The sequence below is a fragment of the Pteropus medius genome, unplaced genomic scaffold, assembly GCF_902729225.1.
Source record: "Pteropus medius unplaced genomic scaffold, Ma_sr-lr_union100, whole genome shotgun sequence".
NCBI lineage: Eukaryota > Metazoa > Chordata > Mammalia > Chiroptera > Pteropodidae > Pteropus > Pteropus medius.
The window spans coordinates 6,296,716-6,323,140 of NW_024349802.1; the positions used below are offsets into that span (position 1 = coordinate 6,296,716).

The following is a 26,425-nucleotide window of genomic DNA, read 5'->3' on the forward strand; positions in this document are numbered from 1 at the left end:
AGGAGTCAACAGTAATATGCTCTTGTTTCCTAGAAGCTATTTCATTTTCAAATTAAACATAGCCTATGCTAATAATTTTGGACTTTCAGAAAAGATTTGTGTTTGTCATGATATTGCTAGGGATATAATTGGGGGGTTAAGCTTTTTGCAAGAGCTGACCATTAGAACAGGAATTAGTACATGAGGCACTTCAGTTAGGACTGAACTCTGCTGCTACCTTCCCCACTAAGAACAGAACAAATGGAAAACAAGCTTACTTCCTGAGAGTAAATGGAATCAGGGATCCCTTTACTTTTTGTGTAAAACTTTTCGTGTAAAAGGCCAGAGAGTAAACATTTTAGGCTTCTGGTCAAATATAGTCTGTATATTATTTTTTTAACAATCCTTTTAAAATGTAAAATTTATTTTTAACTCATAGACTGCAAAAAACAGGCTGTGGACTGGATTTCACCCACACATAGGCTATAGTTTGCTATCTCTGGTATAGAAAATAAATGGGAATGCATGTGAAACGGTTTCTGGGACTTTATTAAATAATGTAGATTTGGGGCAAATAAGAGGTAAAGTAAAGACAAGCTATTGTCAAGTAATTATCTGAGCCATAACAGCTCACAGTAAACATGAAGAGGACACAATACAGCTACCTGTGAATACAGATAACACTAACTGGGAAAAGGAAAAAAAAAAGCACAGGAGGAAAGAACAAAAATAAAAAGCTCGTGAACCATCTCAAGCCTTCAAGAAAACTTCATTCTACTGTAGGGGAGAGGCTGGAAACAATTGCAGTGCAGCTGTGTGCCTGAGTTCACCAGTTAAGAACTGAAACACTGACTTCAGTGAACCTTTTCAATAACAATTAGAAGAGATAGAAGTCTATCAGAACTCTATTGTTGTCAGTGGCCTCCAGTGAGCTAGGACAGGAACTGTCTACAAGTCTTGCAGCTAAAGAATGGTACATAAATTTAACTCATTTAAGTGAAGAGACACATTTAAGTACACAAAAGCAAATTGTACTCCCTACTATGTAACTTACTTTTTATTGAAAGGATCTTGCATTCAAGATGGATGCTTTCTGGGTTTTGCCACACATTTTAATGTTAAAGGTTAAATTTTCTTTACATGCAAGTAGTGTAGTTTTCCCCACATGGGATCACTGATTACCACAAGGGTTGTCTTTTTTAACTGAAAAGCTAACAAACTGTCTAGTTACATGTCCTCTAAAACCACAAACTGAGTAGTAACTGAGTGTCTAGCCAACATATTCAAAGCTGAGAGGATTAAAAATGCAAAAACAAGTCCTCAGATCCAATTAAGGGAGCCCCATTACATACGGGCTTTACCAATATCAGAGGTACTGCTTAATTCCAGGAAGCTGGAAGACACCCTAATAACCACCACTTAGACATTTATCTCAAAGAGCCTTTTTCTAGCTTCCAACTCATGAATAAAAATGTTAATTCTATTTCAGAAAACTTTTGCAAGTTGTTTTATTTACAATGCCAACTTTTAAAAGGTCACTAAAGTTAACCAGACAATAAACTAGACAGAAATCGCTTTACAAAAAGAGGGAAAGCCCAAAATGCCACTTTCTATAGAGAACCCACAGTTCGATTTTATTTAGAGCAAAGAAAAAAGAAACTTTTGATCATACTGGAAGAAACTCAGCCATAGGTTTGGAATCTGTACCCAAACAACACATGCAATGAGGACAATATTCTGCTAATACAATTGATTTGCTGCTGCATTTGTCTACTGTTTGCCTAATATTAACAATTATAAACAGAGCAGTGCAACTAGTATTTGGAATAATCCTTACAGTGTTACAGTGTCAGGCACAACATTTCACTTCTCTTCACACCACTGGTTCTCTTTGCGTACCTAGAAGAGATGGATATGAGGAAGTACCTTAAGTAGTCTTTCCCAAATTACTACCTAATATTAATTGATCAATATTCTGTGAGATGAGTCAGAAAGGGGTGGATGGAAAACTGAATAAAAAGGCAGTAGGCAATTATAGCTTCAGCTGCCAGAGCTAACAACAAATTCAAATAGTTCATTCACATTATTTCAGTTTGTAGCTGTCAACAAAATCATTCTGATCTATTCATCCATTTACTAAGTTGCTCTGATATATCCTAACACACAACCATCATAGGACCCACTTTCCTGAAGTCACAGCTTACACATAAGGTCTCAGGTACCTTAATGTTTATTTTTTTAAGAAAGCAGTATATTTAAATGTTTAGACTCACAAAGACAGACCCATCTCTAAGAAAGAAAATTTTTAGGATACAAAAGGTAGCTAGTATACCTCAAATACAGTCAATACTCCTTGATACAGACACTTCTTTTCCTGGTATGTTATAGGTTTCATTCTCTTTTAAAAAGCATGTGATCAAGAACAAGCTGTGAGCTACCTACCTGGGCTTCTTCTTCTTCAGTAAAATCATTTTTGATATTGAAGGTCTTGCGAATCTCCTCAGGAGTTTTCCCCTTGATCATATTGGCAACAGTCTTGCATGTAACATCAAGCAAACCTTTGATGTCTAAGTAGTTTGCAGCCTGTAAAGTGATTGTTTTCATTAAAATGTACTTGATGTTTTAAACTAAATCCAAAGTTAGTGACTGGCAATCCATATGTAATTTAAGCTTAAAATGCTAATTTTAAGAAATCAAATGGAGAATAAACGAGGCAAGTTCTTCTGTGAAATATTTTTACATCTTTTGTTATACTTCTATAATTGAGTCCTTATGCTGCCTTAAGCAAACTATACACACTACACTTCAAATATTAAAGAATGGCCACTACTGCTGTGTGTGTACATCCAAGTGTAGACAAGCACATGTCAAATCTTGACAAAAATATTTAAAGAATTCAGACAAAAGCAGTTATTGCATTACCTTTGAGACATAAGAAGTTACTGCATTACCTTTTATTGATCTTCTGAAAGAATCAGCTTTTGGTCTCTGATTTTCTGTTTTCCAATTTTCTACTGATTTCTGCTTTTATCTTTAACATTCTCTTTCTTCGGGTTTAATTTCATCTTTTGCTAGTTTAAGGTAAAAGCTCAGATCACCGATTTGAGACTTTTCCAATATAAATGTTTAGTGCTATCGGTCCCCCTCTAATACTACAAAGCATCTCATAAATTTTCATGTGTTCTATTTCCATTCAGTTCAAAATACTAATTTTTATTTTTTCTTTGACTCACAGGTTACTGAGAAATGTTAGTTTGCAAATATTTGCAGATTTTTCAGATAGCTGTTACTGATGACTAAATTCCCCTGTAACCATAAAACACACACACTGTGTGTGACTTGAATCCTTTCAAACTTGAGACTTGTTTTACAGCCCAGAACATGTCTACCTTGGTAGTACACACTATAAAAGAATATGTATTCTGTTGTCACTGATGTCATTCTATAAATGTCAATTAGGACAAGCTGGCTAATAGTGTTTGTTATTCAAGTCGTCTATACCCTTATTGATTTTCTACTTGTTTTATCAATTATTTAGAGACATGCTGAAATTTCTATTATGAATTTGTTTATTATCCTTTGAGTTTTTTTATTTTTTAACTTTTTGGAAGTTCTGCTTTTAGGCAGGTAAATATTTAGGATTGTTATGTAATCTTAATGATGAACTGATCCCTTTATCATTATGCAACAACCATCTTTAATCCTGGTACTATTCTTGCTCTAAAATCTTTAATATTTTATTAATACTTTAATAAAGTATTAAATAAAGTATTTAATAGTCGCTCCAGTTTTCTTTTGATTAATGATAGCATAATACATCTCTCTCCACCCTTTAAACCTAATTATGTCTTTATATTTAAAGTGCGTTTTTTTTGTAGCTAGAATAGCTGTCTCACATTTTTTTATCCAATGTTACAATCTCTACCTTTTAATTGTGGTATTTAAACCATTTATATTTAATGTGATTACTGATGAGGATTTAAATATAGCACTGCATTTGAGTTCACAGAGTGTTAAAATTCAGTATCAATGAATTTAACAAATTTAACTCTACAAGAACTAAAGGCTTCGAACTAGAGATATCTTGTAGCATGCATTAAAAACGTACCAGTATAAGCTCAAAAAGTGTTCCTTGGTCGACTTTCAGAAATTCTTGGTCCCAAACCGGGATATCATCTGTTCGCTTTTCTTTGTTCTCATCATCCTCAGGAGGAGGAGGGTCATCCTTGTGGTGGGTGCACCACTGAATGACCTACAATAACAAAAGTTCATTCCTCTGCGGCATTTTGTCACAAGGTGTTCATTCCACTGCTGGGGCAAGGTTATTCCTACACCACACTAAGAACTAGCTAGAAGTTGACTTGAATAATAAAGTTAGTAGCCAAGTTCAAAAAGCAAAAATGAAGGCTGAGGAATCTTCACAACTCTAGAGGGTGGAAGATTTTAATAAGTGAATACTGCAGACTGATTACTATATTTGACCACATTAAAAAGCTTTGAAAAAAGATATATAAAGTCAGGACAAGGGCTGAAAAATACCTACGACATGTACCACCTACAATGGATTACTCTATAGAATATAAAATCTGAAAAATCACCACAAAGAAATAAGTTAAAGATATGAACTGGCAATTCACAAAAGAAATTTTAATAGCCAAATGCTCAGCCTCAATAGATGCAAAATTAATGCTACACTCAGATGCAACTACTTTAGATTGCCAAAAAAAAAATCAAGGTTTTGATACTAATTGGCAATAGCATAAGAGTAACATGAACTCTTCTACTGAAGAGTGTAAACTAGAGTAACCCTTTTAAAAAGTAATCTAGTTCTACCCAGTGAAGCTGAGTATGTGCATACATTATCACCAAGCAATTCTAAATACCCAGGCATATGAACAAGACTATTCAATGTAATAACAAAGCAGGAAAAGCCCAGATGTTCTTACTAGGGGAATGAACACATTATAGTTTCAGGAAGCTGATCAGCTAGACTATGTGTACTATCATAAAGGCCAAAATCAACTCCAAAAGTGTTAAGCTGTAGAATCTAGCTGGTAAGTAAATGGGTGTTTGACGTATAATTCAACTTTTCTGTATGATTAAAATTTTTTCATAGTACAATGCTGCGGATTACAAACAATGCTGAGAAAAAATAGCAGAGCCAAGAAATTATACTGCCAGGATGCAAAAAAGGAAAAGGACTATTTCTAGAAGAAAAAGCCAAGCATAAGGGGCTTTAATGAAATAAACGATAGCTTTTTAAGAAGTATTTCAGTTGTATAAGGAAAAAACAACAATTAGTATTTGCTTATACAGGTATTAAAAAACTCTTAAAAGGATAAATTAATGCTATTACTTACGAAGGTTTCTGGTCAGACTAGAGACAAGAGATTTTACAATATATTTTTACAGTTTTTAGATCATGTGATTATTCAATATAAAGTTTAAATATTTATAATAATGCAAATAGATTAAAAAACCTTATTCTCAGAAATGGCCTTATATCATCCAACTCATCAACTCTGACCTTTTCTACTCTACTTTGATTGTTCATTATACTCTAGCCACCTCAAAAGGTACGGCATGATCTTGTCTTAGCATCAAAGCACTTGCTCCCATTGACCAGAACTCTCTCCCCAGCCAGTCTTTGTTCAAAGACCATCTTCTCAGTAAGGTATTTCCTGACCATCTTTATTTTTTAAATAACTAACTCTCCACCTACCAACCCACTTATCCCCCATAGCTTTTCCATTTCGTATATTCCTTATGTTGCACGTTTCCCCCACACCTTTAGAATGTGAACTCTGTAAGGACGAGGATTTTGTCTTTTTGATTCACTGCTGTACCTCCTACACCTAAAACTTGCCTGGTACTTGAACGAATGCAAGCAAAAGTCTTTTTAGACGCATTTTACATTATTATAAAATATAATGTTAATTGTAAGACAATACTCAGAAGCCAGAAAGGAGAGCTAACTAAAATATAAAGCTTGTAAGCCACAAAATACTATGAATTGACATAAGACAAGCAAACAAAGTTTATATAGAAACTCTATATAAAGAAATCCTATAAAAAGCCCACAAGACTACAAAATGGATGAACTTTGAAAACATTATGCTAAGTGATATAACTCAGACACAAAAGGACAAATATTGTATGATCTCACTTATATGTGGTACCCAGAAGAGTCAATTCAGAGACAGAAAACAGAATAGTGATTACGAGGGGTTGGAAGAAGGGGCTAATGAGGAGTTATTATTTAACAGGTACAGAGTGTCAGTTTAGGGTGATGAAAAGATCTCCAGAACATCTTCAGTTCTGGAGATGGTTAATGGTGATGATTGCACAACAATGTAAATGTATTTTATGCCACTGAATTGTACGCTTAAAGTTAAAACGGTCAATTTTAAGCTATCTATATCTTCCCATATTTTTTTCCCCCTAGGCAAAGGAAAACAGACAACGCAGAAAATATAAATGGCCAATAATACATGTAAAAAACATTCAGGCTCAGAGAAGAATCGCCTTTTACGCAGTCTAGTTTAAAAAAACTGGTAACAGACGATTGTGGCCAAGAGTATGGAAACATGCAGTGCAGCTGCATCTCACACCAGGGTCAAAAAAAGCATAAGATGAAACTGCATATGGTCAGTGACTTTTGAAGAGTACCATAGGAAGGGGCCAACTGGAGTCAACCATTCCCATCTCTAAGCCTAGATAGTTTTCCCCCCAATAAAACCAATTGCTGTTTTTTCAGATGAAAATACAATTGAAATGGCTGGCTCTGTTAAGGAGCCATGCACCCTGAAAACACTAAAATCCTATTTGATGTGGAGAGCCATTTACGCTTAGACAATAGACACAAGATAAGGTGATCAACTGAAGAAACAAAAGTACATTTCTTGTTCTCAAGCTTTCTTTGAGCCATACTCAATCGGTGCACGAACTATACAAAAATTTTCCTTTTTGCTAAGCATGTACTATTATAGTTCTGCAATTTAAATGTTAATGAAAAAGACTAGACAACTCAAATATTCACAGGTCCTGGTTAAAAAAACTACAACAAATAGAGTCATAATTATACTATGTAGTTTTTCTTAAAAGGAAGCTATTTCTGAATCAATATAGAAAGATCACCAGAATATTGTGAAAAGAAAAAGATATACAAGTGTATAGTTTGCTACCTTACCTTTTTTAATATCGCTGCATTAACATTTGGTAGAGGAACTGGGTCATCATCACCTTCATCATCCATTCCCAAATCTAAGAAAACCAGAAGAGAGTTGCCATTATTTCCTAACCAGGCTATTTCTCAAACAAGTAACTTGTAAGATATGTTGTCTGAAACATCATAAAAAGTACAATACTAAGAATAGTTCTTTCGACAGCATTTAAAATGGGTGGTTCCTAACAGGAAGCCCATGAACCACCCCAAACTATAAAGTTTTATCAAAAGAGTTCTTAATTAGAAGGAAAATGATTTAATAAGGTAGTCACCTTATTAAAGATGAATGGGCAGCTATTTGGGAAAAAATGAAGCCAGACCCTTTTATCCTTACTCTTTATACTAAACTCTCTAGCTAGACTGCATTTAGAAAAACAAAACAATTGCAAGTAATTACAAGTAATGGAATCTCACACAACAGATCATGCAACCACTGACAAAAACAAGGCAGGTAGCTCCATATATACTGGCATAATTTCAAGATTAAAGTTTTTAAAAGCCAAATATAAAAAGAAATGTTATCTGAATAAAAATGAGAATATACTTATATGTTTATATTTAAAGTATCTCCACAAGAATATACAAGAAACTGTTGACAATATCATGTCTAGGGAAGTTAATGAGAATGTGGGTATATCCTTCGGTGTTTGTTAGTTACCATGTACATATTACCTATCATTTTGAATCTATAGGTTTTTCTGGTAAAAAGACCGAACTTTCAGATTTTCGAAGTGGTCAGTGAACTCCAAGGATACAACTTAATGTAAAAATCCATATTACTTAAAGATTCTAAACATTTTTCAAACCAAATGAGTCCATCCTTAAGTTTCTACAAAACTAAAAAGAGGTGCCAAAGAAAGTTACTTAATAGTTAGCATGTACCAAGACTATAGGTCAAAAGTTACTACAGAAGCATCTTGGTTGTACCAGAGTATCAGTTATGTTGAGATGGCCAGTGTCGAGTCAAACATTTGAGTCCTTGATATATCTAGGTGCTGTCATAGGCAGTGGAGAGTTAGCAATAAATACAGGAGGATGAGAGGAATTGTTGCAATTTTAGAGTTGATCAGGATGTCTCACTGAGAAGATGGCATTTTAGTAAACTTAATAGAGAGAACACCTAAGCAGAGGAAATAAATACAAAGGCCTTCTGACAGGATTGACATGTTCTAAAACCATTAAGGAATCCAGTGTTGTTAGAGTAGGATTAGCGAGGGTGAACAGAACAGATGAGATCAACAACAGGGGACCTAATAGTAATAGGGTCTTCTGCATTTTGGCTACTGCATTGGGAAGAGATGATAGCAGGGGGAAAAAAAAAAGGGAAACCAATTATAAGGCTAGCAATAATCCAAGTACAAGATGGCGGCTTAGACAAGGTTTACAGCGATACAAGAAAAAATGGTCCAACTCTATATGCATTTTGAAGGTAGAAGCAACAGGACTTGCCAACAGATGGGAAATGTGAAAGTCAGGGAAGACTAAGGTTTATGACATTAGGAACTACATGGATGGAGTTGCTATTAATTGATATAGGGAAGGCTGTCAGAGAACTGTGATTTTGGATGGCAGTGAATCAAGAACCCTAGTTTCATAAGTTTGAGATACCAATTAGATATCCAAGAGAAGGCCAAGAAGTTAAATATGCAAGTCTAAAAATCAAAAGAAGACACCAGAACTGTAGGTAAGCCTAGGAATTGGTGTATAGGTGGTTTATAACACTATGAGACAAATGAGATGACCAACAGAATGAATGAGTATAGATATAGTAAAGAAGTCCAATGATTAAGCAAGCCCTGGGGAACTGTAGGCTTTGAAGATAGGGAGACAGAGGCTACAAAAGTGAGGTAACAAGCAAAGAAAGTATCCTGAAGCCAAAAGTAGATGAGAATGATCGACTGTCAAATGCTGTAAAGAGGCCTAGATGAGAAATGAAACATTTCACTTGACAATATGGAGGTTACTGAGTTTAACAGGCAGTTCCAGTGGAGTTTAGATTCAAAACAGTATCTTATTTTCCTTAATGGAGGGAGTCATTCATCGCCCCTCTCCTCCTTCCCACCAATGTCTTTCCCTGATCCTATCTCTGCCAGGAACAAAACTATAAAATGACAATCTCTCAATTTGGATCAAGCCACTCATGCTTTTCCAGAACTAGCATGAAGTATTTTTAATAGGAGGGGAGAGAAAAAAATTACCTATGTAAAATATTTGTGTTTGGAAAATTAAGATTTAGAGGAATCCAACATAATACAAAAGACCAGCTAGTTTAGATACAAACATTATTTGAAAGAAGGCTTACGTTACATTAAAAATAAGGGCCTATGGTTGTAAAGGATTACTTCTGTAGCATTTAAACTAATGATTTGCAATGTTTTTTCTTTGTTGTTGTTTTTTTGCTTTTAGACCTAATGCACAAGTAGCAACAGTCATTCCTTTAAGCTATTTAGTTTCAAGGACTTTGAAAGACACCTGTATCCTGATACTGCACCCTGGACCTGAATAAATCAATCCACAAGTACAGAAGCCAAGATTTTCACTTCTGATTGTCCTGTGATTAGAAGGGTTTTATTTTTGTTTTCCCATAATTAGAGATACTGCAGATGCAAAACAAGGAAAGCAGTAAGTTGCCAAACTCAATTCAAAAAGACTCGAGTCCTCAAGAGGCTAGAATTCTATATAAACCACTAGTATTCAAGATAAAACCATTCACCACTTATGTCCAAATGTGATGGAGGAAAAGAATCATTTAACTGTTGCTGTCTATCAGTCTACTTGATTAAGTGATCCAAGTTGGTGTGGAAAATCATTAAGGAGCCCTATGTTTTTATGTTGGCAAATGCTTCTTTGAAGCAGCACAGGACAGATCACTGTGCCAAACACCAACAAAGATAAAACAAAGAACACTTTCATTGTCAAAGCAAGTATTCAGGCGGCAACTGTGGTATCAGTTTCTAAATCTAGATAAAGCCTTACTCACCTGCTCTTAGAGACACTTGCAATGCTTTCACACTCTTATTAGTGACCATACCATAGTTCTTCATTCAACAGGTACCTGATAAACAGTGACTGTGGGATGTACCAAGGGGTTTATGATCTACATATGTAGGTTACCAGGATACAGGACATGATTGGTATCAGCAAAACAGAAGTCACCTACTAAGAAAACAGAAGACACACCCTCTGCAATTCAGCTTCTGCCTCTACCACACGTAATACCTGCTGTCAGAAGTCCTCTAACTCATTAACTGTGAAATCCTAAATGACCAGGCTGCAGCATATGAATCCAATAATCACTCTGGTCATCTCAAAATGCTTCCCTCTTCCCTTGGCTTCCACAAATCCTACTCCACTGATTCTCCACTTCTGACTTCTACACTCCCGCCCCAATATGGCCAACTGCCAACCTCATTTACTCCCATAGATATATACTCTCATAACCCACCATACAAATAAGTCTACAGGAGTCTACAACACAGGGACCAAAACACATATTCAACTGCCTACAGATTGTTACAAAGATCTTTTAAAGGAATCTCAAACACATGTAACGTATTCAAGCCTGAAGCCATTTTTTCATTCCTCTCAAACTTGTTCTTCAACTCTGCCAGCTAAAGTATCACAATTTGATCCCACTCCCAAAACCCCAAGTAAAACCTCGATTTTACTTTCTCAACACATTCTACGGAACAATCTCCCAAAACATACTAATTCTACTAGGTTTGAAATATCACACTGTAACTTCTCCATAAGCCTGAAGAATAACATCAGCCAAAAGGTTCCCACAGCACTACTTGGCACACAACTTTATCAATGCACTAATTATACCATGTGACAGTTTGCCTTGTTTGGTGTCTGTCTCTCTTCCTAGTTTATAAATCCTTCCAGAGCAAAGATCATTTCTCGCTTACCTTCTTTTCACCAGCATACAGCTAGTGCTTGGCACGTACCTCTTTAGTATCTCTTAAGTATCTACACACTACAGATCTTCCCTACATAAAAACATTTGATATGAGTACTGAAAAACATTCTTATTACTACAGAGGTTTTTTCCCACCAATTCTAGAAACTGATTTGTACGTTTCATGTACTATTTATGTCCACCAGCCCACTGGTAGTAATACTAAGAGATCCATGTTAACTAGTAAAAGTTTCAAAATGTTTCAGAACCTGTTTTTTTGCCTTACTTCTCTGTTGTGCTGCACATACACTTTGCAGCAGTTTCGGAGGAATAACAAAATAGACAAAGGAAAAAACTTGGTTTAAAAAAAAAAACAACAGACATCTACTCAGTTTACAATCTACTCAGCTTACTCTCTCTGTTGAAACAAGGTGCTCTATTTAGCTACCATATAGAAGGAATCTCTTTTCCAAAGGCTTGAATTTTTGTCATTAGAAACTGTGAGTCTAAATTTTCTTGAAATAGAAATGTACCAGTCTGAGGTTTGGAAGTCATTTCAATGTTAGCTTATGCATCTATTTAAAAAGGAAAAAAAAATCATTAATTCAAACAAGTCAGAAAGGGTGACCTGTATCAGAAAAATGCAGTTAAGACCTTAAAGATAGGTAAATGTCACCCTTTCATATTCTAAGTACTTTATGACAAATTATTACTTGTATAAATCTGATGTTCACAGGTTATATCAAACTTGTGTTTTCCCCTTTCCCCTGACCAAGGTTTTTTTTTAATAAACTTACCTTCCAACATAGTCTTGATAGTCACAGATTGTTTGGCAATTTCAACATCAACTTCAAATATCTCTCCATCAGAACTTTGCAACTTAATTGAAGGCATCTAAAAAAAAAGGCATTACACTGAATTCGAAATTTAAGAGATTAGTTTTATATGACATTTCATCAACTACAGTCTGTTAAAAGCTCTCTATAACTTATTAACTATAAAATCCTAAGGACCTGTAATATATAGCCCTGGAAAATACTGTAAGTGATTATTCGCAGGCTAGCAAGCAAGTGTTTCTATAAATTTTTTTCAAAGTATAATTTCTAAGAACAGAAGCTTTTAAAGCCTGAACTCGTTAACCGGTGTAAATTTAAGAGTTACATTCCATATTTTTGATGCAAAATATATCTAAAATGGACTTACTCTTTTTGCCTGCCTTTCTGCTCTCACTAAATGACAACGCCATTTGCATAGTTAACTGCCATAATTAACCACCTGCAAACTGGAGGGAGGTCAGTCCATAATAAACAAAGCTACCAAATAAGGTAGTAATTTTCCTCCAGTGAGATTTCCAGTGAAAAATGAGTTCAGATCCAAAGAGTAGATCAGAATATACTTATTTTTGTTTGGATCAATGCAAGACCATATACCAGAGAATAAAAGATTTAAGAATAAGCTGATGTCAATCTAATTCCCTAAACCCAATAAGAAACTTAAATGAGTCCTTTTTATCTTTCATTACTGACTGTCCAGGTGTCCAAGTTTGAAATCTTCTGCCAAAATCTTCATAGTAATAACCTATTACTTGCTCTGAAAATGTATTTACTAACTCAGATTAATTATGAGTCATTAGGAAAAAAACACCTCTTACATAAAAATTAAGCAATTAACCTCAAAGAACTTGAGTTCTGGCAAAAAAACCACACACACACACACCCACCACCACCACCACCCCACCACACCACCACCCCCACCTCCCCCTTACCTCTCTTTTAAAATTAAAAGTTCTAAGCACACACACACATACACATTCACCCCCACCCCCACCCTTTACCTCTTTAAAATTAAAAGTTCTAAGCCAGCAACTTCTTAACCATCTTTAGATTCTTAGGGGGCAGAGTTTGAGGGGGACAGGGAAGGGCAGCAATACCTGACTGTAAAAATTAATTCAAGACCTTTTGAAATTTCAAGTGTGGACTTTAAAAGCTCATGCTTCTGACGTATTCGTAATCCTGTGATGTAACTATTAACTTGAAAGTACAGAATTTGGCATTTAAAACATTCACGGCACCCATTTTAGGTTCAAAGACTTAAAACTCATTAAATCAGTTAAAATAGTTATTCATCTTTTCCCAGACAATGATCTCCATCCTCCAAACAGACAAGCTGTTAGGGAAAGGAAGAAAAAAGATAAGGTTATGTTTTAAAAACCATAAAAATATGGTTTTGAAATATCCTGCTCTCACTCATCCATGGCTGGAAAGAACTGAATTTCACTTTTCAGTTCACAAATGTCTGCTTCTCCATGTTGCTTAGTGCTTGCCAATAACGCCCAGAGCAAGGGACCTTCCCTGTGACAGGCAATAACAAAAGGAACCCCAAAGGAAATATTTTAACGCGAGCCAATTTTTAATTACAAAATATTCTGTTCTTTTTATGTTCCATAGTACTGGTATGAACATTACAGAATCACGAATACGGCAATGCAGTTGATAAAATTACTTTTAAGCAAAACAACATTTCCATATTTCTTTCAAATAACTCAATAAATAACAAGATCTGCTTAGTCATAGTCAAATTCGTGGATTAGGTTACTCTTAAGGGAGTTGAGATCTTATTAAATAGCAAGGACACAATCGGCTAATCTGTAATTCGATGCACTTTGTAATCCTAAACTCAATATTCAAAGAGACCTTTTTTTTAGTATTATACACCTGGAATTCAGTGCAAAATTTTTAGAGCGTAATGGACGAAATTTTGACTTCACACGCTTCCAAGACTATTCCTTCAATTCTTTAGGCTTCTGTACTTGGAAATTAAATCACCCTCCACGGCTGGCATGAAGTGGGTTCTATCATTATAAAGAAAAAAACTGTTCTAAGGGACCCAAAATTCTGACACCTCTTTCTAGAGGGCAGAGTGGAGAAGTCTGCATTGCTCTATGACACAGATACATTCTATTGTGACGCTCTGATAAAACCCAAACCTGAAGTCTCCATTAAAAACTAAACCAAAGCAAGTGAACGTCCTATCCCTTTAAAAGTCAGACACCTGGAGTTAAGTTTTTACAAAGTTAAGGCTCCTATAAGTCACACCCTGTGACGATGGTATCTGCTATTACAACAGTTGTTTCAGCAGCTCCAGGCTGTGGCAAAATAAGAGAAATATTCAGAAGAAGCAGGCGACTATCTGCAAAGATTCGGCCCTAGCTCAGTTAGCGAAGACCCGTGACTAGTGACTCCCGAGACCGGGAAGAGAAAGGACGGGGAGCCAGAATCAAGCGCTCCCAGACTACCACCACCACGCTCCCTCCGACACCAAAACAAACACGACGCACGCTCACGACAGCCAAGGGACCTTCACTCAAAGCCTCGCTGCCACCCCCGCCCTGGGTCCCCGAGGCCGGTAGGCTCAACGCCAAAGGAGGCCCCAGGCCCCAGCCTGGGCCTTGCAGCCGAGCTCCGCGCCAGCTGACGCCAGCCCCGTGCAGAGAAGGCCCAATCCTGGGCTCAGCTCGCATTTTCGCCTGCCCGCCCGTCCGAGCACCCATGGGGAGTTGTGACGACGCGCAGCCAGAAGAGGCCTCGCCAAGTCGAGGGGCGGGTGGAAGAACGGGGCTCGCCGGCACCTCCCGAAGAACGGGGTCTAAAACGGGTTCCACCGGGCCTGAGGGCAGGCCAGGCCCAGGTGCCTCCCGCCTCGGGTAGGCCAAAGCCCCAGCAGTGCAGCAACGCAGCTCGCAATTCGCGGCGCCACCGTCCCTTCCAGCTCGGTCGGCGGCTACTCACGGTGCTTGGTCTCAAAGAGACAGCAGGCCGGAGGCTGACGAGAGTGGGGCGGCGTCAGCAAACACGAGAAGAGAAAAGCGGAGAACAAGGCCACTATCACGGCGCGGCGCGGCGTCGGCCTTTATATGAGCGGCGCAGGCGCCGAGGACCCCGGGGCCCGTGGCGTCACAGAGCCGGCGGGGCTGGCCACCGAGTTTGCCTGACGGCAGACGGAGGACCAGGTGGGGAGGCGGGACCAGCGCGCCGGAGGGGCGGGGCCGGGCGAAGAGGCGGTGGGAGCGGCGGGGCTTGGTTCTCAACCTAACCCCTTGAAATCGCGGCTCGCGGTTCTCAGAGGGAACAGGGAACTGGATGGGGTACTCCGCGGCCTGCGAGGGTCCTTCAGGCAGGGTTATCCTAAGCCGTGTTAAATAAAGACTCCAGTCCCAAAAAGCCTAGAGCGCGTGTGTGTGTTGGGGGGAGGGGGGGGGGCGGGTCTGGGTGTGTGTCTGGGTGTCTGAGTTTGGTATGTGGAAGGGGGCGCTTCTCCCCTTTTCAAGACGGGAAAGCTGGAGTCAGGGAAAGCAGATGAGTTTTGCAGTCACCGCTCTGAGATTCTGCTCAGGGCCTCAGTGACTTCCACTGAACCTGACATGAGTTAGCCCACTGTCCACATTAATCTTTGAGGTGAAATATCGTTACCCTTTTTCTCCTTTAGATGTGAGAGAACAGGTTCCCAACGGTTCAGCAGCAGAGCCAGTAAGGGATCCTTACTCCACAGTTTGGTGCTCTTAACCGTTTCCTACCATCGATTTCTGAAAGAGGTTTCCAGGCCCAAAATAACCATGGTTGCAGGGAAACCCCAAATATAGAGAGGAGGCCTCTCTCTGGCAGTGAATATCCTTTCATTCAACAAACGTCTGTTGAGCCCCTGTGTGTGCGAGGCATAGGGCTGGGGATTCGGCAGGGAACCAGACAGCCAGTACCCAGCCTGGACAGACTCTTGTATGGGATGCCCCGTGAAGGCTGTGATGGGAACCATAGACGGAGGCCAACTCTAAAGGAAAAGGGTTGGTCTGAAAACCCACACCCCCACCCCAGCCAGTCAGGGACTTTTCCCAGCTCTACCCTGCTCTGCTTAGGGAACATTGCCACCCCTCCCTGGGAGACTAAGGCGCCGAGCTCACCTAACCCACAGGCACGTGATGGTATTCCTGACGCCAGGGAGACAACAGACACTTCTACACAGGGCCTCCTAAAGAAATCAGAGGCCTACAGCTCTTCTTGGATAGGCCTGTGCAGGGAGGCCAAGCAACTTCTTGGGTTACCAGGTCTTTGTCTACAAGCTGTGGTGTCCAGTGTCTGCCCGGTGCCGCAGCTGATGACAGGAAGATGAAAGGACCCACAGCTCTCATACTTTTTTTCCATAGCACAGCCTTTCCCTCAGCAGCCTGAGCTTCAGGTTTCCTAGGCAAGGCCTACTGGAGCCCCTTTGCCCCCTCTGCCCATGGCATACAAAGTGGCACCTTGTAAACTTATTGAGTAGCCTAAGCAGGACTGTGCAGTGCCAGGTCACACATCTAGCCCAAGGACCCAACACAGGGCTTGACATAAAGTAGGTGTATGTTTTTCCAAATTTGGGGACCTTTCTATTTTAGAGTCACCAAGAGATGCTTTTAACATGCAGATCTCACTTACTCCTACATACTATTGGAAAGATACACAAGGAATCTTTGCCTCAGGGGAGGGGAACTAGGTGACTAGGGGACAGGAGTTGGGGTGATTTTTCACTTTATACCCTTTTCTACCTTTTAGATTCCAACGTATATGAATGTATTACGTATGTAAAAAATATTTTACTTCAAAAAATAAATTGGTGTCAGGTCAAAAAAAATGCAGATTCTCAGGTCAACTTCTTGCTATAATGAATCAGACTTTTGGGGTGGGGCGCAGGTTGTTCTGCCTTTTAAACAAGTCTCCAAGTGATTCTTAAATCCAGGGTAAGTTGAGAAACCTCTATAGTAGGGACTCAGCGATGAAGCACTGCTAAGAGGCCAGCAGTGTCGGTCAAAGGTGACTCATTTAGCTCCACGCTTTCTGAATCAACCCTATTTTCCTTTAAATCCTCCATTCAGGGGACAAGGCAGTTACAGGACTGTGGGGTACAGGCTAGGGATCACTCATCCCCACTCATTAACCATAAACACCAGCCCAGGTCAGAAAGGACTGGCTCCCTCACAGTCCCTTTGGTGTGAGGGCATGTGTGGAGGGTGGGGGTGAGGTGGGGGACTCCCATCGGCTCCAGAGCTGGACCTGAAGGCTGAGGTGTCTTCCTTACTTCAATGACTCCATACATCATGTAATGAAAACTTGTTCCATAGAGGAAGGAAATTAAAGAGAAGGGATTTTCCAGTGTCATACAGCCCCTTCAGAGCAGGGCTGAGGTTCCAGCCCTAGCTATGCTTCTGCCTCCACAGCCCAGATATTGCATTTTAGCCCCACCTCTCAAATATTTTCTGATTTATAACTATTCCCAGCATACTACCTCTAGGGAAGCTAAAGGCCTCAGATTTAAGCAGCCCAGGCGGGAAAATCTGTTTGTTTGTTTTTAAATGGTAAATTCATTTCCAGAGATGATCTTCCTTTGTAAATAGTTTCATTACCCATAAAGCGTTCACAGGAGGATTCCTAGGAGGACTAGCTCTATCAGTGCATCTAAAATGGGACTTTGTTGCCTGGAATACAGCTCACACTCCCTTTCTCAGGTACCTACTACCCATAGGATAGACTTTGCCCCTAAACTCTGGATGTGTGTTCCAGCATGTAAAGACAGCATGTAAGTTAAGAAGTGATACTGTCCCCATGGTCAGAGGCTTCCTGGCCACACTCTGCCGCTGTGTCAACTTTCTTGGTCTTGCTCTTCTGGTCGAGTGGTAAGCACAGCAACTCTGTTATGTGACCTTGGGCAAGTTATTTCTCTTCTCTGAGCCTCACCTTCCTCTGCTGACCCCCTTCTTCCTTATTGCCAAACTCTAAGCCTTCCACTTACAATCAGACCATCTTATTACTCCAGAGGAGAGAGTGCTGAATTGAAGAAAAAGAGTCAGATTCCTGGGTCTTGATTTGCAAAATGGATGCTTGAGACCCAGAGCTTTTTAAATGAAGAAAAAAATTTTTTTGGAATGCTGAAAGCCCAAGAGGTTGAAGGACTCAAAGCTTAAATTTTATAGCAGCAACAGCAAGGTTGGGGAGAAGAAGGTATAACGATGCCAGAACCAGGTTTCTGAAAGGCTGGGGGTGGCGGTGGGGTGAATGATGCGGAGAAGAGAGCATTGCAGTTAGCTACTGGGGTGGGTCTCTGAGAGGGGACTCTCTCGCACTCACACCACCGCCCCTTCAACCCACGGATATGGAGAGATTAGGACCCCCAGGAAGGTTTGGGAGCTCTAAGAGTGGAGAGAATCTGTTCTTTGGTCTGTAAGGTGTAAGTCTAAAGTCCTTCATCATTAGGAGGTATGACAGTGGCCAAGTAGAAATGGCAGCTGGGTGTGCCTGGGTAGGTGGGTCTGGGAGCATCTCAGGCTCATGCCTAATGTGTGAGGATCCCAAAGAGCATCAAAATATGTCCTGAGGCCCTAAAACATCATGGAAGCTGCTCAAAGAGGGGATAGGTGACCAGAAAGAGGCTTCTGGGGTGTAATAAAGGAAGCACTAAAGCAGATGAACCCAGACAGTCCAAGACAGAGACCAGGGCACAAATACAGACAGCTATGGGCACAGTGGAAACCAAGGGTGACAGCTCACAACCTGGTAGGGGAGAGGTCTTCCTGACTCCTTGAGCAGTAGGAGAAGATGGATGATGACCAAGGACAAACAACCTCCAGCCCCCTCACCTCCCACTCTATGCCATGACCTCATAAGCTCTGCAGAATGCAGCTGTGACCTTGGCTAGCAGAAGAGGGACAGAACCCTCCACTTGAACATATATCCTTGAAACAACTGAGTGGTCATATCCTCCCTGACTGAATTCACCAGAAAGTGACCAGATTATATTTCTGCTAATGGAAAGAGGTACTACAGAAAGTAAGAAAATAAGAGAGCTATCATTTTTGGCAGACCCAAGTTTTCTGACTTTAAAATTTTATATGGCCACAGGTGTACAAGAATCATGCAGATCTGCTGCTGCTCACTTGCTGCTCACATCCTGTGTGATCTGGGTGGGATGTGCGGCATCCCCTCTCCAGCCCCAGTCTCTTTGTCTATAGTATGGGGCATATAGCAGTACCTATCTTACAAGATTTTTGTGAAAATTAATATTTTAGTCTCCAGAATGGCTACAATTAAGAGAACAACAATACCAATTGTTGACAAGGATGTGGAACAGTTGGAACTCTCACCCTTTGCTGGTACAGGTGTGAATTGATACACTTCAAAAAAATGACAATATCTTCTATAGCTAAACATATATATAACCGATGGCTCAATAATTCCAACAGGAATAAATCCTGTGTCCACCAAAAGAAATATTTAAGAATGTTCGCTGCAACTTTATTCAAAAAGAAAAAAACTAGAAATAACAAATCCATCAACTATAAAATGAAAAAATAAACCATCATATATTCATAGACTGGAATACTAAACGGCAACGAAAAAGAAACTACTGATATAAACAACACCATGGATGAATCTCAGACATATAATGTTGAGCATAAGAAGCTATGAACAAGTACTTATTGTGTGAGTCCACTGAAATGAAGACCAAAAACAGGCCAAAACTAATCTAGATTAGAGAAGATAGAATAAAAGTTACCTTTGGCAGGGAGGCAGGTATTGATGAGGGAAGCTTCTGTGATGCTAGAAATTCTCTATCTCAGTCCAGATGGTGATTTCATGGGTGTATGCATATATAAAAATTCACTGAGCTATAATCACATTTCTGTACTGCATGTAAGCCATAAATAAATTTTTATAAAAGGGTGTGTGTGAAAAATGTGATAATGTATGTTGCATGCTTAGCACGGCGTCAGCTCAAAAGGAATTTTGAGCCCCTGTAGCCTCTCCTTCACAGGGTAGCTCAACCCTTCACACCCAAGGCCAGAGGGGTAATGGAAGATGTTGGGAGCAAAAGTGAGGGGTTGTTGCAAGGCTCCTGTGCCTGAGGATTTTATCTGCTCAAGGCCCAGGAGTTCAATCGAGGCCTTGGACAAAGTTGCAGAAAAGACCACTCAGCTTCCTTGCTTCTACCTCAGCCATCCAGTGCAGTTAGTTCCTCCCCTGGTGGGCAATGGGCCCACCGTTGGGAAGCTGCCTTGGAAACTCTAGACAGAAGTGGTATCCACAACTAAATGATAGAGAAAACTTCTTGACCCATATCTTTACCCATTGCCACTGGAGAACTGTGGGCCCAGGCTGGATGGAGGATTGTCAGAGTGGGCCTGCTGGTGAAGATGAGATGGGTTATGTAATCTGCCCCAGGCCACACAGCAGGGAAGTGGGAAGGTGGGATTTGAACCTAGGTCTGACCAACTCGCCATAGATGAGTCAAAGCTTCACAGAAGAGCATGGGCTACCCTCTGTTCTACCCCCTTTCTCAGAGGGAGAGTATATGGAGGTATACTGATATCCCTTACGGTCTCAGAATGGCCATGCTGGGCCCAGCAAAGGCAGGGACAGGAATGGGGTTGGCCTTCAGTCTTGTCCTAGACCATCCACGAGAACTCCCCAGCACTGATTGGCTCCAGCCAGCAGATGGTGCCAGAGGCCAGGGTGGCCATACAGAGAGGCAGCTTCAGTGAGCCTGCCCCGCCTCCCAGGTTTTCCCTCTTTGCCCTGCCCCCTCACTGAAATGCCTCCAGAAGCTGCCCTGTCTCCTCCCCAGGTCCCAGATCCCTGGTCTGGCCATCAGAGGTTGAATGCCACTGCAGCTTGGTCACACACCCACAGAGGGATGCTGGACATAGCCTCCAGACCTGTGGTCCAGTCTCCCTCTGTGAATCAAGTTCACACACAGCTAGTCTTGGTGGCATGGGCCAGGTAGGCTCAGACAGGAACAGTGCAATGCAATGTATCAAAGGCTTCTTTGCAGATGACAAAACCATGGCAGGCAGGACCTACCATCTCTTGCTATGTCCTTGCACCTGTATGCTCCTATGGGATTCCAGAGGACCCCAGCACCAATGCGACATCTGGAACCAGCACACGGGGCAAAGACCACCAGAGAGGGCAATCTGTCTGAAAGGTCTGTACCTGCCAGCTGGCTGCCCATGGAGCTCCTGGGCAGGCCGAGAGGCTGAGCATTCCAGGAGCTAGACTTGGGGAGACATCACTGAGGTGAAGGTGAGTGTGACTTGAGTATGTCCTACAAGCCAAGTGACAGTTTGTAAATGCTGAATGTCCAGTCAGGAAGGCCTGTCTGCCAAGGAGCCACTGAGTGGCAAGGATTTCCCAAGGAGAACTTCTCAGTGCAGTAACTGGTCCAGAAAACTGCCATGTGGTCTGTGCCTGTCAATCAGTCAATAAATATTTATCTGGTATCCTCTCTGCCCCCCATGTCATAGGCAGTGGTAAACAAGACAGAAGAAAGAAACTTCTGCCCTCAGGGAGTTTGTCTTCTAATGAGTTAGATGTGATAAGCACAAATAAGAGATAGGTAGATAAGTACTATGAAGAAAATAGAGTTGATCTAGAAAGTGAAGTGGGGAAGACGAGAGCAAAATACATTTAAGCAGAAACCTGCTGAAGGCAGCTCGGCCATAGAAAGAGGTGAGAGAAGCATTCAATAGGGTACGTGCAAAGGCTCTAAGGTAAGAATGAGCTTGATATGTTTCAGAAACAGCAAGGTCAGTATTGTTAGAGCTTAACAAATGGGGGAAAGTGAAAAGAAATGAAGGCAGAGAAGCAGGTAAAGACCAAATCATGAAGAGCTTTGTAGGGAGGACACTGTAAGAAAGCTGGATTTTATTCTATTTGCATTTAGCAACCTCAGGAGAGGGAGGGTAAGCAGCAAGTGGCATGGTCTGCTCTACAGTTTAGAAAGATCTCTCTTGTGACTGTGTGAAGAATGGACTGTAGTGGGGGAAGAAGGGAAGTAATAAGATCATTAAGGACTGAACTAGGGCAGTGGCAGTGGAGATGAAGAGAAAGATTTATTTGGAGATATAGTGGGGACTACCTATGGTAGATAACTATGAATGGTAGTACCATTTACTGACATAGGGAACAACAGGAATTTAGGTGGGAGATCAGGAATTCAGTTTGAGATGCATATTGGACACCTGAGCCATGTCAAAGAGGCCATTGGATATATAATTTTGGAGCATAGAGAAGTTAAGCTAAGAATACAAATCTGGGACTCTTCAGCATATAGGTAAGATTAGATGAGACCACCTAGGTAGAGGAGAGAGACCTAAGCATTAGGTCACCCTAACATTTAGAGAACAAGAAGAAACAGCAGTCAGAAAGATAGGAGGACGACAAGTACATGTAGTGTAATGATAGACAAGAAATTATTTCCAGGAAATTGTTTAGGTCAATTGCTTCGAATGCTAAAAACTAGAACTTTAAATAAAGTCGGAAAAATACGTACTATACTCAGCAATGTGAAAATAACCTTGATAAAGCCAATTATTTCAGTGGAGTGGTCTGGTGAGAAGAGAATGTAATATGAGAAGATTAACAGCAAACAGATAACAGTTCTTTCAGGGAATTTTGCTAAGAGCACAGAAAAGGAACAGATATTCGAGGGGGCCATGAGGTCCAAGGAGTTTGTTTTTAGGACTAAAGAAAGATACTAGAGCCATGTTGGTATGCTATTTGGAATAACCCAATTGAGGAGGTCGAGGGTTGTAGGTACAGCTGCAGAAAGGTTGATGGAGGTGGTAGCAAGAAGGAGAAAGAGATCTTATCTTGTCTGATTGCACTCTGAAGTATTAGTAGGCAAGGTCATCAGAGTTCTAGAGCTCTGGAGGGGAGGTGCTAGCAATTTGAGACCCCATGAACCAGTCCTTTTGAAGCCTGAGAAGGAATCTCAAAAGGGAAGGGGATTCCCTGGCAGTGACTATGGTCTCTTTGACATGTGTATAAATGTGTCCCTACCAGGACAGTTGTGTCAGTTTCAAAGAGCTATGTCCTGTTGCTCAGGTGAAGGCATCAGGTTCTGGTCAGAAAAACCCAGCCAGGACTACAATTGTTTCCCATCCACCAGCTTCCTCCCTGCTGTCTCCAACTTCTGCCCCCAGTAGCTGAAGGCAGAAATCTCGGGATGTTGCCAGGTCATGGTCAGTGCTGCTCTACAAACTACAGTTTCTTTTTTAAAATGTCATCTTGTGATAAATAGTGTCTAATATAGGCAGGTGAAAAGGATAGCTTCTTTGCATCCTTTAGGTCTTAGCTCAATGTTACCTCCTCAGAAACTACCAATCAGTGCATAAATTAAAATTTATCTAAATTTAAAAATTTGTTTATTTTTATTTATTTCTACAGCACCTGGTCTTCCTAGGTGGTCTCCCATCCAAGTAGTAACCAGGCCCGAACCTACTTAGCTTCTGAGATCAGATATCAGGCTTGTTCAGGGTGGCATGGCCCTAGACCATAGGTTGTGGCTCCACTGGGACATGAACCCAGGGCCTTCTGCGTGTAAAGCAGACATGCTAACCACTACACTATGGAACCACATCCTAAATTTAAAAATTTAAAAGCCACTACATCAAAAAGTATTCTTGCCATTAGGCAGAAAATTGTCCTAATTCACTGATTAGTGGAGTTGTGCAGTAGATAACCTGCACAACAGTAATGTGCAGGCTCTAGCTACAAGGGCACATCTTTTTACCTTCCTGCCTCCTACCCCACTTTTTCTTTTCATTGTACATTATTTCTCTTTTATATTGGTCTCACAGAGGTGTAAGCTCTACAAGGGCAGACACTTTGTGTTGTACACCACTGTTTATTCTCAGTGCCTAATAACACCTAGCACACAACTGGTGCTCAGTAAGCAGTTGCTGAATGTGTTTAAAGGTATTTCCTTGTTTGCCCTTTCAAAACTTGTTATATTTTAAAAGGCTCCTGGCTAACACAGACAGAGAAGTGGCTAGTGGAGAAACTTCAAAGCTGCGATTACCCAGGACAATACACCTGGCATCAGGGGCCTCACTACACTCTTCTGCTTCCTTTGTACACACCATGCAGCTCCTACAAGGACAGGACACAGGACCTGCGCTGTGGTAAAGTCAAAATAGCTCCTTCTCAAGCCCACCCAGGCCATCCAATCACTTGTCTGACTCAAGTACCTGTGACACACCACCCAAGCCAGCCACTAGCAGCACTCTACCACTCAGCTCAGCTGGTGCCTGGCAGTGGCTTACTTACTCCCATGGACATTACTCAAGCAGCATGACAACAGCAGTTCTTGCTCAACTTATTTGCTATGCTCCCCAGATGACAGCGGCCCTTAACTACACTCTGCCTAAGAAAACTAAGCCCTCTTGCTAGAATCACATAACCCACCTCCCCACCCCTCCAATGCACACAACCCATGCTTTCCCCTTCTTCCTATTCTTTTTGCCAATTTATTCTTACCTCTGATCTCCCCCTTAGATGAGTATCTGTTCTTTGCCTCAAATTGGAAAGTCGTAGTTCTCGCATACACAAGAATGGGAATATTGCCCATGGCTTGGAATTTTAGGTGTCAGAAGATCTCGCAGTCATAGGCTTTTAAATGCAAAGATTGGTTCCTACAGACCCAAACCAGGCCAAGCAATAAATAGACTTAGGACTCAGGTCTGTCATTCATCGATTCCCTCACCAGGAATCCAGATGAGAACCAAAGCACAGCCTGGATTCTGCCAAGTTGGTGAGGATGGGAAAGGTACAGAATCACGTATCGGTAAGGGTCTTCAGAAAGGTGGGGAGGTGGTCAGGTGATGAAGGGCTGCCATGAAATGCCATTTACTATCCTTGTTAAAGCCTGAACAGCTGACTAGTTTCTAGCAGACTTGTACAGAATACCAGAAGTTTACTAGATTCTAAAAAAAAAAAAAAAAGGTTATTCTTCAGCTACAAGAATACTCCAAAATCAATTGGGCTTTCAGGGAGAAAAGGAATTATTTCACTTAGATGTAACGGCTGGGGGTTGTGGGGTGGTAAGATAGCACAGGATTTTTTAGAGCAGTGAAAATACTCTATAATGAACACATGTAATAACACATGTTCAAACCCACAGAATGTATAACCAATGTAAACCCATAGAATGTTCACCAAGAGTGAATCCTAATATAAATGATGGACTCTGGGTATTATGTCAATGTAGGTTCACCGTTTTTAACAAATATACCATCCTGGTAGATGTTGACAATAGAGGAGGTTACGCACACATGGGGACAGGAGCATATGGGAAATCTCTGTACCTTCTCAATTTTGCCGTTGACCAAAAACTTTTTTAAAAAAAACCCTTAAAAAAAAGTTGGAGGTGGGGTGTCCCGCTCTATATATACCTCCTTAAAAGACAACATGGGTTTTCCTTTTCATTTCTAATATATCTGTCAACCTAAGCCCATTGCTTAGAAAGTTCCTTTATCCTCAAGAACAATAGTTAGGCTGTGGTGGCAGGTGCTGAGTTGAATAATATTCACTCAGCTTTGAGCAACTTTGGCTCTTTCAATTCTGGCTCATATAAACATCCTTGAGACACATAGTCAAGTCATTCCATGAGCTCAGGGAATGCAGTGACCAGGATACTTGACTTGGTCCAGCACTCAAGAGGGCCAGTGTGCAAACCTCTCACCATATACACTCGACTTCCAGAAGCAGAGGCCAGGCACAAGCACAGTCAGTTTCTCTACACCCAAAAGCTGTATAGACTCTTGCCCACCCTTCAAAGGCCACTAACTACAAATTTCAGCAAAGAACTTGAATACTTTCTCAAAGTCAGGGACTCTGGGATCAGGCTGCTGAATTATGTTTAACTTCACTCTCCTTCTGTGAGACAGCTCAATAAAAAAATCCATGTAAAATGCCTGGCAATACTCAGTGTTAGACCTATTACTATTAGCTATTTCTGCCATTTCAGGGACTGAACATTCAATACCTACTCCTCTACTAGTCACTATGAATTCAATTAGTCATTTTGCACTCTACAAATGCCTAGTGCACCAAAACCCTAACCTAGTTCAGAATGTTGGCTACTGCTTCTAGGACTGAAACATAGAAATTATGAATTTCAGAAGCTACAAATCACTTACTTTGCACTCTTCTAAGACACCTAATCATACAGGCCATCTGCCACTCAGGTTGACAGCAGAAATGTCCAAATGTTTTCAAGAGGTGGCTTAAACAAAACTTTCATTATGAAATTCCAAGTCATCTATCCACATTCCCAGCCCTACTTTAAAAATTTTGGCTTCTGATTTTCTAGAGTAGGATTTTCTCCTTGGATCTGAGGTGAAGTTATAAAAACCCAAAGGCCTAGAACACTATCATTAAGATTCTATTTGAGGAAAAATAACACATGATCTCATACGTATAATCTAAAAAAAGAGAATAAATGAACAAACAAAAGAC

General features: G+C 40.6%; 1 protein-coding gene and 1 pseudogene across 1 annotated transcript; both read right to left on the minus strand.

Annotated features, from left to right (window-relative positions):
• Positions 1-510: 510 nt before the first annotated feature.
• SKP1 (S-phase kinase associated protein 1) lies at positions 511-15,048 on the minus strand. The gene is made up of 6 exons (XM_039836036.1): positions 14,894-15,048; positions 11,903-11,999; positions 7,169-7,242; positions 4,088-4,231; positions 2,422-2,562; positions 511-1,878 (listed from the first exon to the last, which is right to left on the minus strand). Exons 2-6 carry the CDS (start codon positions 11,997-11,999, stop codon positions 1,843-1,845), a joined length of 492 nt encoding a protein of 163 aa, XP_039691970.1. The 5' UTR covers positions 14,894-15,048; the 3' UTR covers positions 511-1,842.
• An 8,296-nt stretch (positions 15,049-23,344) lies between these two features.
• On the minus strand, positions 23,345-23,460 carry LOC120581855 (uncharacterized; annotated as a pseudogene).
• Between the last annotated feature and the right edge of the window lie 2,965 nt (positions 23,461-26,425).

Excerpts from the sequence above, each read along its gene's own strand:
- SKP1 (XM_039836036.1), bottom strand. The coding sequence starts at position 11,999 with ATGCCTTCAATTAAGTTGCAAAGTTCTGATGGAGAGATATTTGAAGTT. Across the intron at positions 4,232-7,168 it reads ATGCAGCGATATTAAAAAAG|GTCATTCAGTGGTGCACCCA; the intron begins GTAAGGTAGCAA and ends TTGTTATTGTAG. Across the intron at positions 1,879-2,421 it reads CTGAAGAAGAAGAAGCCCAG|GTACGCAAAGAGAACCAGTG; the intron begins GTAGGTAGCTCA and ends CATCTCTTCTAG.